The 15,198-nt window shown below is 48.1% G+C and overlaps 1 protein-coding gene across 1 annotated transcript; it reads right to left on the reverse strand.

Moving 5' to 3' along the window:
* Positions 1-4,572: 4,572 nt before the first annotated feature.
* Positions 4,573-7,325, reverse strand: LOC127331536 (uncharacterized). The gene has a single exon (XM_051357710.2). The coding sequence runs from the start codon at positions 7,257-7,259 to the stop codon at positions 5,070-5,072; it is 2,190 nt and encodes a 729-aa protein (XP_051213670.1). The 5' UTR covers positions 7,260-7,325; the 3' UTR covers positions 4,573-5,069.
* Between the last annotated feature and the right edge of the window lie 7,873 nt (positions 7,326-15,198).

Genomic DNA, 15,198 nt, shown 5'->3' on the forward strand with positions numbered 1-15,198 from the left:
CGACCCGCGAGTCCGGATGGGTCCAGCCGGACAAAAATGCGGCCTAACACGGGGACGCACCGCAAATGCGGATGGCACGCGGCGTCCTCGCGTGTCCGCCTGGTCCGCGTGGCTGGCCCAGCTGTCGGTGCCTCGGTCCTATTAAATGTGGACTGGGGGAGGGGGACTGTCCCTATCCAGTCCCCACTCTCCACTCCGGCCAAACGCACGCGCGGGCTAGAGCTTCCGCGCCGCCATGGCCCCGAAGCGCGAGTTCCTCCCGTCCGCGAACGACCACGAGGCCGGCAGCAGCCGGCCAGTCGCGCCGGCGGCGTTCGCCATGGGGCCGCCGGCTTCTCCCAGACGCGACCGGATCTACGTCACCGGGTGGTGGCGCAGATGTTCTGGGACGCCGGCGTCCCAATGCCGTGGGGGGCATGCACCTCCCCCACGGCTGGCACCTGAGCCCAGATCGGGTTCCGGTGCCGCCCATCCCGGGCTCCGGCCGCGCCCGCATCGCGGAGATCCGGAGGCGCCGCGCGCAGCTATCGGCGGACCTCCAGGAGGACCCCGCGTACAGCTACCGGCGGACCTCCAGGAGGACCCCGCGTACGGCGACGCAAGTCCCAACTGGGACTTGTGGTTCGAGGTGGAGCACGATGCGCGCCGGCACACGTGCTTCACGTCCACGACGGCACGGCCTCGCGCGCAGCCGCACACACCTGCAAGGCGGGCTGGCCGCCGCCCCGGCGGCCTCTACATCGACGAGCCCCAGCCCCAGCCCCAGGAGGAGGACGACCCGGAGCTGCAGGCGGCGCTCGCGGCGTCCCGCGAGCAGCGCGACCTCGACGAGCTGGCCAAATGGCCGCACCTCGCCGAGACATTGCGCGCATCCGCGCTGGAGGAGAAGGCCAGGAAGGCCCAGGAGGACGCCCAGGCGGAGGCATGGGCCTTCCTCGAGATGGCGCTCCGGGAGGAGGAGGCCACGCGCCAGGCGGCGCTCCGAGAGGAGGAGGAGCGCCAGGCCACGCTCCTGGCGGAGGAGCGCCGGGCCGCGCTCCGGCTAGAGGCGGAGCTGCAGGCCGCAGCGGAGGAGCAGCTCCGGAAGGAGTCCGCGCAGAGGGCACGGATGCGCAGGCCGGCGAGCCCTCCGGACCCGCACTCCGCCTAGGAAAGGGCGCAGTGGTCGCCCTGGCCGGAGTCCCCGGCGCCCTCCGGCGTTTCGAGCCGGAACAGCACGTCGCCGCTGGGGGGCATCGTCCTCATCGACGGCGACGATGAGTACTACTGAGAGTAGTACTGCCGGCGGCCACCGTGCTCGCAAACCCTGGGCATACGCATTCAGCCCAGCGCATCGCAAAACAAACCTATTTTATAAAAAGTGTGTATGTCAGTTGTGTTTAACTTAATCTTCCATAATCACACCGAAAACTGCACGGCTGCAGAGCAGCACCACCAGACTGAAGACATAAATAGCAGGTACCTGCTTTGGTCTTTCTGAAGCGAGAAGTGCCTGGTTGGGGCCGATGACAAGCTAATAATAGCAACACAAAGAAATGCCTTGTAGCTATTTGCTGCTAGATTAATTACTCTGCATTACATATACGGAAGGCAGAGCGCAATACTGTAGCCCATTCCAATTGAAATAAATTCAGCCAAAATATCAGAACACAATATCTGATCGTATTTGGTTGGTATATATATGAAAATTTACACCGTAGGGGATTCCCCTACGGTAAAGGTGTCAAAAAAAAAAATCTGATCGTAAAGCACTCCTACCCCAAAGAAAATACAAAAGGTGATCACATGAAGAAAAACTTCGTTATGACTGAGAAAGAACAGCTAGTGTCGGACACTATGTTAAGGCTTTCAGAAAGATGCATGTTTCATTGTAAAATAATCTCAACTATTCGTCAACATATGTTGTTTCTGGATGTGCAGTATTATTGGCACACCTTTTTGCATGGGGTCCAGCATGTTGGAAGAAATATTTCTTTGTGTTGCTTCATTCTTTGTCACCAATTTTCTCCGAAGCGCAATGCGACAATCTGTCTTTCAGAAAACAGAAGAAAATTGTTGTCCTTGTTGAGTTCCAAGGAAAGTAAAAACACGGAGCTGCTAACTTAATTAGAGCGACAATGTAGAAATATATAGCATTCTCTCTTTGGTAATTTCGTGGATACTTCTATATTTTCTCTCAGCGTGTGCCCAAACTAAGAAAAGCCAATAATTGATTGAATTCCTGACCAATTCGTCTTTAGGCAAACAATGTTAAATTTCAATGCCATCCAGTTTGAGATGAAGAATGTGTGAGCAAATTAACTACATTGTGTCAAGAATGATTATGAAAGACATCAACCAATAGCCCATCCCCCTAATTGATATATTGAGACTACTGTGTATCATGAAAACATATCAGTAGTGACAAGCACACCACGGAAAAAGAACTGCCATATCTGTCTTATTATGGAGGTGACAAGCTGACCTATTTGTCTTCCGCATCGTCTTAATTGTTTTCTTTCTCACCTTCATCATACGATGTTCCTCTAGCATGTGCTTGACCTCAGACTTATTATCCATCAGCAGTGTCTTCAAATTAGCCCCCTGGCAGAAACAATCGCAACATCAGAATAGACACATCAGTGACTTAATCATTTCATGGCTAATCTACTCCAATGACTGAATTAAGAAACAACACAAAACATACCTGATTACTGGAGATCCATCAAGTGATCAAGGTTGCCTATAAGATGATTAGGTCAGCATACAAATCACAACTGGCAGCTGGGCAAAATCATCAGCATCGGGAAATAAAATTACATCTCATAAACTGAATTCTCAAAAGAAGATGAATAACCTTGCGACGAAACTAGTTTTCAGAAAAAGTGCTTTGTTTGCATGATCTACAGTTTCTGTGAGATATTCCATAACATTAGACTTCAAGATACCCTTTACCCTGCCCTAGTATGTATATCTAACATTTTTTATCTGTAAGGAATAGTATGATCCAACGTAACAATGCATCAACAAAACTATATTGGTATTTGCATGATCTAGAATAGTAAGATCAAATGATCTAAGTAAATTATATTAAAGATAAATAGTGCCGTTAACTATGATAAGTAATGTAGCTATTGTAGCAATGCATACTGGATATGCTGGCAAGTTGATTCATGCTCAAAGCCAAGAGAATTAGTGCTCTGAACTTCTTTCCAAACGTCCTCCTTAGAAATCCTTTTCTGTTGCCTAAGATCCAGTTCATTCATTTCTCGTTTCCTGTCTGTTGACTCCCTTCGCAGGAGGTTCATCGGGTTTTTCATCATTCCAAGCATGGTCTTTCACACCTCGTCATTTTCCTCTCCCATTGTGCATCCTTGGAACCATACCAGCTAGCATCGTCTTTAATAATCAGTCTCTTTCACGGCTTCAAAATGGTACCGATTCAATGATTCATCCTGCTATTAAGATTATAACAACCAAATGTCAGGATTCTTGTACCACATATGACATTAAAAGGGACTATAGGAAGCTCCACAGCTTTGATAACCGGAAATTACTGATCGCGTCTTGCAAATATAGGTTAAATTACAGTGATGAGCTATTATCAACTATACGAGAATATCCAGTAAATACATCTGGAAGATCAGGTTCCCCTGTTTGCATATATGTTGGCAACGTCGCGGATTGTGAGTTTTGCAGCATATGATCTCCAGCTTGATTTCACATCTATGTGTTCTGCAAGTGCATCAACTGGGCTCAGTTTGGATCATGTTCATGATGTGAAACCAAATATGTAAACTTGGCACAAAATCTTAGAACATTGTCGATAAATGAAAGCTTTGGCGTGGTATAGTACTGTTAAAAGGGCACTTAAGTCTTCAACAAGGAGCCATATATTATTGCTCAGAGGACACAGGTGGAGACTGGAACTTTGGTATTATATATCATTGTTAATTTTGAACCAAATAACAATAAAAAGATTCATTTCGTAGGCAACCTGAAATATTATTTGTTAGCATACTGTGGACTACATTTTAATTGCCATCAATGAAACCGATGTACTTCTGCACAACGGCAAATACTATAGGGAAAACATGCTTCTTCCATCCGAGGTTGGGTGGTTGTATTCGAACCAGCACTAGTTTCCTTATATTTGTGTTGAATGGTGTACTTCAACACGCAAAAAAAGAGAATGGTGTACTTCCATGTGGTTAAGATTAATCAGACCATGCAGTAGGAACAGATGAGAACCAAAGTGATTATTTTGTAACACATATAAGGAATTCAGGAAAACAGAAAGTAAAGAACTGGGTCTGATGAGCACCTCTTGCTTACTTAGAATACTATAGTTTTTAAGTTGATTCTTTATGAGTTTGTTTACCAAAGTATCAGAGTCAGAGACAGTGGACCACATGTGGAGATCTCGCACTACTGAACAGCCTAGGAAAAAGAGAACAACAAACAACAAACTGTGCAAGAGATGGGATCTGCAATTAGGCAAATTAGGGAAAAGGATAACCTAAGAAGTCAAAGAAGGAAGAAGGAAGTCGGCTGGGTACCTTAACACATGTCCGTCGAGCAAACCCCATGTGGAGAACCCAAATATATCGAATCAATGAATCTCAGGCCTGAGAGCATGTCCATGAGTTCTTCATCCAAAAGAGCCCAGGAGCACTTAGACATTGTACAATGTGGTAGAGCATGCTCCCTGGTATGTGCATCTGCACCGCAAATACAGCAAGCCCTGGCAGTGGACTGGAGTGAGCATTTGAAAAACTGGAACAAGCTAAATACTGTATATGCAGCATTCTTTACTCTCCAACATTTCTGAAAAACCATGGATGTAAGTTAACTGAAGAGTAGAGAGGCAACTGTATAACATGCAGGATGGTTATCGACAAGCTTATGTGAAGTGCACCCAAAATCAGCCATGTCAATCAAGCTCAGGCCTTATTCTTTAATAATTCAACAGGTTTCAAGTTCGCCGTTATCTCTAATTCACTCAGCCTCTATTATCAGATAAAACGTCAGCCTCCATTAAGCAATGTTCCAACCTGTTCCCCTTCTAACCAACAACACTTGTTCTTGTTCTAGAGCAGGCCAAAAACCTTTCTAACTACACTAGACAGTGGTCCTGTTAGAGGTTGCTTATCCTGCATGTCGAAGCCATCATCCCTGAGTGCATAATCCTTGTCCATTATTTTTCCACTTGCTGAATCATCTATCGCATAGTCCTGTTCTTTGTTAAACTCAGTAAAATCAGATGGCTTATCGGGCATTTCTGGTGAGCATCTAACATCTTCAACCTTAGCCTCGTTGTTATTCTTGTATACTTCATCGAGATGTTTTGATGATGACAATAATGAAGGTATATCGTTTTTGGTTGAGATGAGAGACTGTACTCGGTCATCTGCACAACTTTGATCCATATGATAAGTAGGGAGTTGGTGCTCCTCCTCTTGTTCTTCGTTGCTATACAGATGCAATTTGTCAAGAATCCTCCATGTGACAGCATCTGGTGAAAGGCCATTCCTTCTCATCTCCTTCACCACCTGATAGACTAACTTCTTAGATCCCTGCTTGCAGGCAGTGTCGATGAGTATATTGTAGCACACTACACCAGGATAAACCCCACAGTCAACTAACTCATACAGGAAATCACATGCCTGCTCCAGTTTCCCGAGTTTGCAAAGGCCTCTGAAGATTGCACTGTACACATAACCATCATGTATCCCAGATGGCCAGACTACATTATCCCAAAATGCCTTTGCCTTCTCGAGTTGTCCTGCCCCGCACAGCCCTTTGATCACCAACGTGTGAGTAACAGAGTCGGCGGCAACATTATTCGACTTCATTTCGTCGATGAGCTGAATCGCTTCCTCAACTAGCCCAAGGCAGAACAGTCCCTTGAGGACAGAGTTGTAGGTGACAACATTAGGGGCGCACCGGCGCCGGGGCATCAAAGTATGCAGCACATGCAGGGCTTCTGCATGCTCACCTGCATCCAGGTATCCAGAGATGAGGGTGGTGAACGTGACGACATCAGGAGCACAGAATTTCCCATTAATCATGTCGTCCACAATCTGTCTAGCCTCCTGGGCCCGCCCAACTTTGCAGAAGCCATGGACAACAGTGTTCATAGTGATTACATCCGGCCTGCATTCCCCCTGCAGCATGGACACGAGCACACTAAGCTGCTCGCTGGGGTTGTCCACGGCACGCAGCGCCCCAAGGAACATATTGTATAGCCTAGTCCTGGTCTCCTCATCAGGCTTGTCATGACCAGTTTGGGGCTGCAGCATCAGCTCGAGGACATCCTTGGCCTTGGCGAGCTCTTTCTCCCGGCAGAGCTCCTCGACGAGTACCTTGAATGTTACCTCTCTCGGCCGATACCCGAAACGCACGCCTTCCATCACCAGCTGGTATGCCCTCAGGCGCCCCCCGGGCTTCTTACTGGTGCACAGCCCGTGAACAATGCAGTTGTAGGACACGGTGCTCGGGTGCAGGCCCCTCTTCCCCATGATGTACACTATCCGGGACGCGCCATGGTGCTGCCCAGCCCGGCACAGCGAGTCAATCATCTGGGCGTAGGAGAACTCGTCGGGGACGCAACACCGACGCTGCGGCATCTCCTCCGCGACGCGGAAGACAAGGTGGAAGAACCCCTCGTCGCACAGGCACTGCACGAGGTTGGCGAACGCGGCGTTCTTGAGTCCCTGGTCCTCGTCATGGAACCGCTCCATGCTTGGCCAGAGTTGGTTGTCGACGAGGTTCATGGCCGCATCAACGTCGCGGCTGCGGAGGAAGGCCTTGACGAGGTAGGTCTGTGCGAGGGAGCTGGGAGCGAGCCCCCGGTGGCGCATTTCATCGAGCAGCTTCTGGGCAGCGGCAGGGTCGGCGGCGCAGGCGTACCCGTCGAGGAGCGCAGCGTATGAGGCGGCATCCGGGGGCACGAGCATGCGCAAGAAGAGGCGGTGGGCGAGGAGGAGGAGCCATGGTGCCGCGGCGGAGGAGAGGAGCGCGAGGAGGCGGTTGTAGTTGGGGAGGGAGGGGACGAACGGGGCGGCCTGGAGGAGGCGGAGCGTGAGGAGGGGCGTGCGGGCACGGAGGAGACGGCGGAGGAGGCCGTTGGCGGCGGGTCCGTGGAGGCGGCGCGACGGGGAGGATGAGGAGAGGAGGAGCGCGACGCGGTGGTGCGCCTCGGCGGAGCGGCCCGACGCGCAGAGCTCGTCCACCAGGCAGCCCAGGTCCGGCTGCTCGGGTTTCCTAGCCGCCGCCATGATGTCGGCCACGGTCGAGCCGTTCCGGCGCCGTCTCGCGCTCGCACTAATTTCTGCGATCTGCCATAGGTAGGGAAGGTCCCCGCCGACGAGCGTCGTATCGGATTGCCGACTTGCCGGCCTGAACTTGGCGGGTAACTGCGTCTGCTAGGGTGTGTTTGGTAGGCCGTGCCACCTGAGAATAACTATCTTCCCTTAGACATGGTGGCCTCATACATGCCCAATTGTCGCGTCCCCCAAACCGTCCCCCAAAGCGATTTGGGGCGCGCCGGACAAAAAAAGCGTTCCAGCCGCGTTCACCAAAGCCTATTTTTGTCCGGCGCGGCCCGATACGGTGTCCGGCGCCCCGAGCCCGTCCCCGTCCCACAGGGGACGCTCCGGGGACGTCGGACACAACGAAAAGCGAGGCGAGGAGGCGCGGGGCCGACGCGTCAGCGGCACAGTTAATTTTAACCTAACCGTCGCCTACCTCGCGACGGAAGTTATTCGCGCGCAGCGGCATCTTTGCCTTAATGGCGACGGAGGGGCAGGCGAGACGTCTCGTCGGTCTTGCGCGACCTCCACGCGTCGCCGGCGTTCGCACGCCACCGCCCGTTCCCGCGCGAACTTCCCGCCTCTTCTCGTCTGTTCCCGCGCTTTCTTCCCGACGCCGGCGTCTATAAAAGGTCTCCCGGCTCATCAATGGTAGCCACCACACCCCGCCGGCAACAAACACAGCCCTCGTCGCTCCACAGCCGTCTCCTCCATCACCAGTGGCAATGGCGAACCGCCCCGGCGATGGTCACTTCCCTCCACCGCCGTCTCCTCCATTGAGGAGCCGGCAGCGGCGTGCGGCACTCGAGGAGGCACTCGAGGAGGAGGCCCGCCAGCGGCGTGAGGCGCAGCAGGCGGCGGATCTAGCGGCGTTCTCCGCCCCTGCCTCCGCAGCTGAGGAGGCCGCGGCGGCAGCAGCGTGGCAGGAGCAGCAGGGCGACACCGTTGCGGCGTTCGACGCCTCGACGGAGCAAGAGGCGCGACGGCGCCGGTACCGGGAGGAGATGGAGCAGCGATGGGCTGAAGAGCGCCAGCGCCAGCGCGATGAGCGGCAGGCGTTGTACCGTGAACGGCGTGACTCGATCGAGCGCCGGCGGCGTGACTCGATCGAGCGCCGGCGGCGTGAGTCGATCGAGCACCAGCAGCAGGTGACGGCGGAGGAGCGTCGGCAGCGGGAGGCGGCGCTGACGGCGCTATGGGGGAGGCGGGCGGAGCAGTTGGCGGCGGAGGCCGACGCGTTAGCGGTGGCGATGATGGAGGCGCCAACAGATGTGGAGGAGGAGGCGCCAATGGAGGAGGAGGAGGCCGAGGCGGAGGAGACCGAGGTGGAGGACGACGACGACGAGTTCGACTGGTCCGACGACGACGGGCCGCACCCGGACGAGACGGCCGATCAGCAACGCGCCCTCGTCGAGTCCTTCGAGTCGGAGAAGAAGCTCCAGGACGACGCCCGTGCCCTCGAAGAGGCGCATATTCGTCGCGCCATCGAGCTCTCCCTCCAGGCGGCGCAGCGAGGACGGCGGAGGACGCGCGGCGGGAGCGGCACCGTCGGCCACCGCCGCTCGCAAGGAGAGGAGGCGCGCGCAGGAGGAGCTGCGGCGTAGGGGAGGCGACGACGGGGCGGGGCCGTCGAACGCGCCGCCGGGCGGTCAGTAGTCTAGGTTTAGATGAAATCTAGCCGTTTTCATTCAAACTTTGTAATATATAATCAAAATTGAATGAAAATCTTTATTTTCGTGCACAAATATTCATTTGGGGGCGGCGTTTGGGGGACGCGGCTGGGGAGCGACGTCCCCCAAACGCGGCACGAACAAAACACGTCCCCCAAACGCTCAATCCGGCGCGGTTTGGGGGACGGTTTGGGGGACGCGACTGGAGATGCTCTGAGATTTGTTACTGTACTTGTTTGATAGCCAGGATCAGATGAGAGTTTTTTCCTGTTTTGCTTTGTTGCAATCAAACTTGTTGGTTGGGCTAGGTTGAGATGAGAATAGGACGCGACTACGTTCAGGTCAACCTAGTTTTAAGTTACAGTCAGGTCACCGAAACTTTTCTTTTCTGAACGGTACTTACTTCCTGAAAAAGCAAAAACGTGGACCACCACGTGCTGTCCCGTGTGAACACAGGTTGGCACCAGCCAAACGTCAAGACAAAAAACTGTGGGACCAGATCGTCCCGAAGATCATACCCAGCCACAAAAACGTGAAACTTTCCCCTCTCTGGCCGTACGTTCTTCTTCGTTTTCCTTCCTCCCTGCTCACGAAACCAGATCCAGAAATTACATCTACCACCAGATCCAGCGAAACCTGAAGACTCAAATCAACATCCTCCAACTCTGAACAAGAAACTACCCAGCAATCTCGATCTGGCGACTCTTTCAGGGATTTGAACAACATCCCGTCAGGAAGCAGCAAATTATATCTACCAGGAGTTTCAAAAACAGGTACAAGCTGAAACATCACATCTACAGGAGAAAGGAATAACCTCTTGTTCTTTACATCTACACCAAGAGTCCTGCTAACATCTACCCCAGAAATTTGTTGCTTACCTGATTTGTTGTTCATCCATCCTTCTTACATGTACTGAACCTGCTTACATCTACTGGAACTGCTTACATCTATACACAGTACAGGCAGTATAATCCAGTTATGCACATGATTTTGTCCATTTGTCAAAGAAAGTATCATGGAAAAATGGGTATAAAAGGACATCTTCACTACATATGAAATACATCTCAGGTGTTATGCTTTCTTGACAATGATAAAATAACAAACAACCAGTAGTTTGTTCAAAAAGATAGTTTCCTATCCTGAGCAGCAATGTAATTGACACTGAAGTTTTCTGCATTAGTTTGTGTTCATAAAAAATCAGTATTTTTCAGTAGATACATCAAGCAGTAGAAGTAACATCATATTTCTCTCTAAAAGCATCATGCCAATCTTAACATGACAGACATCCAGTTATATTTCAGTTATGATGTTACACACAAAAAATGTAGAAGCAAAAAAAAGAAATTCAGTTATGCATATGGAGAAAAAACATCAGAGCTGATTCAGTTCATGCATTAGATTTCATCCAAAAATAATTTTGCTGAAGATGTATCAAACAGGGAAATCATCTAGATAGTCACATCTGATGGATGTATTTTGATCCAAAAGTAACGGCATCTGCAACAGTTTTCGGATGATACCGGATGATACTACTTAAGATACTAGGTCCAAAAGCATGCCTTACTACTTACATCACCATGTTCCACACAGAATGTACATCTGAGAAGCAATGTTCAGGTCGTACTTGGTCCGTGTTTTTGGTGTTAACTATTTTCAGTACCTGCACCTGGATGTGTTTGCATGATCTTCAACCAATCACTTCAGTACCCTATGGCAAAAAAAGGAGTTAGTTAGTACATGAAATGAAAATATGTTGAACAACATCCATAAAATCAGCAATTAAATGCGATATGAAAAAAGAAATTCTTGTTCATTTAGTTATTCAACTGTATAATTTCTCATCTTATAACTCTGTGCAACTGTTGCAGATGCCGAGAGGTTTTGATTTCTGGTTCGGAATTGATCTGAACGAGCCAGCTGACCAAGATTTTGTTCCTGGAAGCAATGACAATGAAGCTGGATCATCTCATGCTCCTCCAGTTTCGGAAAGCACTCCTGACCAAGGTGCAGTTCCTGGGAGTAACAGCAATGCTGCAGGAACATCTCATGGTGGTCCTAATTGGGAAAATGTTGATGCAACTGGGCCATTTGGTCCATATTCGGCTGGTCATAGTAGTGATGCACAAGTCGACCCAAGGGACACTTCGGAAAGAACTAACGCCGGATCAGGTTTCCAGACAGGTGTGACTTTACCAAGTGAGGACAGTGGTGAGGAAGGTGAAGTTCAGTCAACACCAGAAGGTTTTTCCCCCAAGACACCATTCCTTGGCATGAAATTTGACACCTGGGAAGCTGCTCTGTCACATTACAATAGGTATGCGCATCATGTTGGCCTCTCTGTTAGGATTGAATCATCTAGGAAGTCTACAAAAGATGGAGAGAAAGACAAATGCTTGTTTGTTTGCAATAAAGCGGGGAACAATTCATTACCACCTACTCCTGTGAAGATTAGAAACCGAACTATCACAAAGTTGGCAGATTGCAAGGCAAAGATGAGGATTAAAAGATCTGGTGCAAGATGGGAAGTTACTCAGTTTGTCGAGGAGCATACGCATGAATTTGTTGAGAAATTTGCTCTGAAAAAATTCTTGAGGTCGCACAACAAAATTCCAAAAGAAGAAAAGAAGTTCATTGATTTGCTAAGTGATGTAAATCTCAGTTCGGGTAGGATTATGGAAATCATGGCGGAGTTATATGGAAGCAAGCAGAATGTACCTTACAGTACCAAAACCATTAGCAATTACAGAGCCCAACATAGTGAAGAGCGCAAAATCAAAGACATCCCTGAGTTGTTGAAATACTTTGAGAAGCTAAAAGAGGATGATCCTAGGTTTTATTAAGACTACAAGCTAGACGATGACAATAGGGTTGAGAACATCTTTTGGGTTGATGGTGCAGCCAGAGATGTGTACAAGCTGTACAATGATTGCATATCGTTTGACACAACCTTCATGACTAATCAGTATAACATGCCTTGCGCACCATTCATTGGAATCAACAGATATGGTCAGTCCATACAGCTTGGCTGTGGTTTCCTGAGGAATGAGAGGGTTGCGAACTTTGAGTGGCTATTCCGGACATTCTTAGTAGCAATGGATGGTTTGCACCCTCTGAACATCATTACTGACCAGGATGTAGCTATGAGGACTGCAATTGAAATGGTTTTCCCTGACACCATTCACCGGAACTGCAGATGGCATATCATGCAGAAGGTTCAGGAAAAAATTGGTCCTATGGCAGCCAAAAGAGAAGACTTGAGAAGAGATTTCAATGATGTTATTGACTATAGTGTTACTGAAGAAGAATTTGAAACTAGGTGGGCTGAGATGATCCAAAAACATGATGTTGTTGATAATGATCATTTCAAGGACATCTATGAACTAAGGAAATGTTTTGTTCCTGCTTATTTCATGAAGCGCTTTTTCCCATTCTTGCAAACAACAGCTCGCAGTGAAGGGTTTAATGTTGTTTTGAAGGAGTACATACACCCACGCGCAAGCCTACTTAGTTTCTTCAAGCAGTACATGAAATTACAAGAGAAGATTGATTCTGCTGAGGATGGGCATGATTTCATGGGAATGGACAAAGTTGTCAGGTTGTGGGGAGATTTTCCAATGGAGGATCAAATATTGCAAACCTACACTCTACCCATCTACAACATTTTCCAGCTGGAGTTGCGGAAAATAACATCCTACAATGCTAGGGACTGTGGTGGTGGTGTGTTTGAGGTTTTCCCAGTGCAAGGTACTGTCTATGGTTATGGCAGAAGAACCTATGTGGTTGACGTTGATCTTGAAAATCACATGTACAACTGCCAGTGCTGCAAGTTTTACAAGGATGGAATTCTTTGTTGCCACATTATGAAAGTAATGTCTTACATTGGTGAAGTGCGAGAGATACCTGAGCACTACATTCTACCTAGGTGGTCCCTACCCCCTCCTGATATTGTTCCATCCATTGTCGAGCCAGTACAGAAAAAAACAGAGAAAATGTCTAGAAAAGACATGAGGTTACTGCGGTATGGAAATCTTTGCAATGATTTTTCAAAACTCGCCGTTGAATTGGCAGTTTCTGAGAAAACAAAGGAAATAGCAGACAAGCACATGATTGCAATGAGCAAAGAACTAGCTGCTTTGAAGAAAGCTAATGCAGATGCACTGAAGAGGAGGAAAAGCAAGTCAGTTGCGACTGAAGATATTTCAGATTCTTCTCCCTTTGAGGGAAGAATGGATGAAGATGTTTCTCAATCTAGAAACAAGAAAGCAAAAGACCCCCCCTGTTACTACAGCTAAAGGAAGACCATGCAGTAAAAGGAAGAAAGGTGGAATCCAGCTAAAGAAACCTAACCCAACTACTTGTAGTGTTTGTGGTGAAATAGATCATGATGCAAGGAATTGTCCAGTAAGATTGGCAAATCCAGAGAAATTCCCTTTTCATCAATTTTTCTAGTGATAGGAACCAGAAATGGTTTGGTAGTAATTAAGATTTAGACATGGAGACATGGATTCAGAGTTTGTTCTTATGTTAACATGGATACATGGTTTCAGAGTCCATTTTGAATATATTATTTAGCAAGGTTGCAATTTACATTCTCATTTTATGTAAGTTTTTTTGTTCTTTGAAGTGAAGTGTTCACTTGCATGTCATTTTGTGTAAAAAATGAGAAGACAAATTCCATAGAAATTCCAGATGTAATTCCTTGAGGAAAAATTAGGAGAAGCAGCTTCATTACCTTAACATCTAGAAGCATAGCTTCTAGATATATAAGCCCCAAGGTGCTCTGTTCTCCGTGCGGAGCCATTTGTCAGTGTATAGTTTCCTGATGTTTGGCAAGTCCTTCTGTGTGAATGATGAAACCATCCTTCCATGTTTTTCCTCAAGGTTCTTCAACATAAAAAAACCGCAGTCGTACCTAGGAGATCATATGGATCAGCAAACATAGTTAACATATATTGAGATATCCAAAAAACCTGATGTAGCAGTGTACTATTTGTCTTTGTCAAGTACCAAAAACAAGAAAATCTTACGTGTTTGTTTGACGAGGACTGTCAATAACTTCTATTGGCCAATTCACGATTTGCACTTTTGATTTTGCGTACTCTCTTTTCCACATAACCTTGATTCCCGCTATGAGCATGTGACATGCTTCCATCATAAGAGCTTCCCCCTTTTTCTTTGATGATAACGAGTCAATTATCTCAAATCTTTCTGCACTTACATTAAGAACAACCAATCAGTAGTGTCCTGAACCATCTGTAGGTGTTCGTGCCCACTTCTCGAGTGTCGGGAAACAAACCTGTTAGATGAAGGATGTTATTGTCTGTATGTTTTTTTTAAAAAATCAGTTTAATGTGGTGGCACATCTAGTGTATACAAATTCAGTTTAAAAAATCAGTTTAGGAGTTAGCAAACTTACAATTTCTTTGTGATCAAGTCCGTTTGCTGGACTGTTCTCGAAACACCTTGTACATCTTTTAAATCATATCGGGAATCAATGAGGTATTTCTGTAGAAGAGATGCAGGAATTACATGCTGCATAATTAATGTGGACAAAAAGAAGTGCATGAAAAAAATAAAAGAAAACAAAGAAAATCGATGATTGTTTACTTACAGCAACACGTAGTGGCATTATGTGTTTCTTAGGATTTTTGTTCTCCAATGTCATTATGTGAATTCCAATCTCAGCTACTATATTTATCAACATCTTCCCTGGTGCAACTGAATCTGCCAACTGCCCGAGTGACATAGGCATCCCAAATGGGCCTGCCGAAGATAGTACCCGGAGTTTACTGAAGGCCCACTACCCGAAGAATAAGAAGATTCGAGAGTCCAAGATATATTAAGGGAAGCTAGAGTTGTAATAGGAAGAGTTATTTGTAATCTGGCGGGATGAGTTAGAAACCGTCCTGGACTCTGTAACTTGTACAAAACGAAACCCTCGGCTCCACCTCCTATATAAGGGGAGTCGAGGGACAAAGAAAGGGATCGATCGAATCTACTGTCAACATAACCCTAGTTTTCATAATCGCCGAGTACTTTTCGCCTAAACCTTCGAGATCTACTTGCCCTCTACTTCTAGCAAAACCCTAGTCTACAATCTGTAGGCATTGACAAGTTAATCCTTTGTCAATTGGCGCCGTCTGTGGGAATTAGAGGTTGCAAGGAGCTGATCTCGATGGCACGTTCAAGATCTTCGACTTCATCAACAGCAAGCAACGCGATGGATCGAGGTAACA

This window comes from Lolium perenne, chromosome 2 (assembly GCF_019359855.2).
Source record: "Lolium perenne isolate Kyuss_39 chromosome 2, Kyuss_2.0, whole genome shotgun sequence".
NCBI lineage: Eukaryota > Viridiplantae > Streptophyta > Magnoliopsida > Poales > Poaceae > Lolium > Lolium perenne.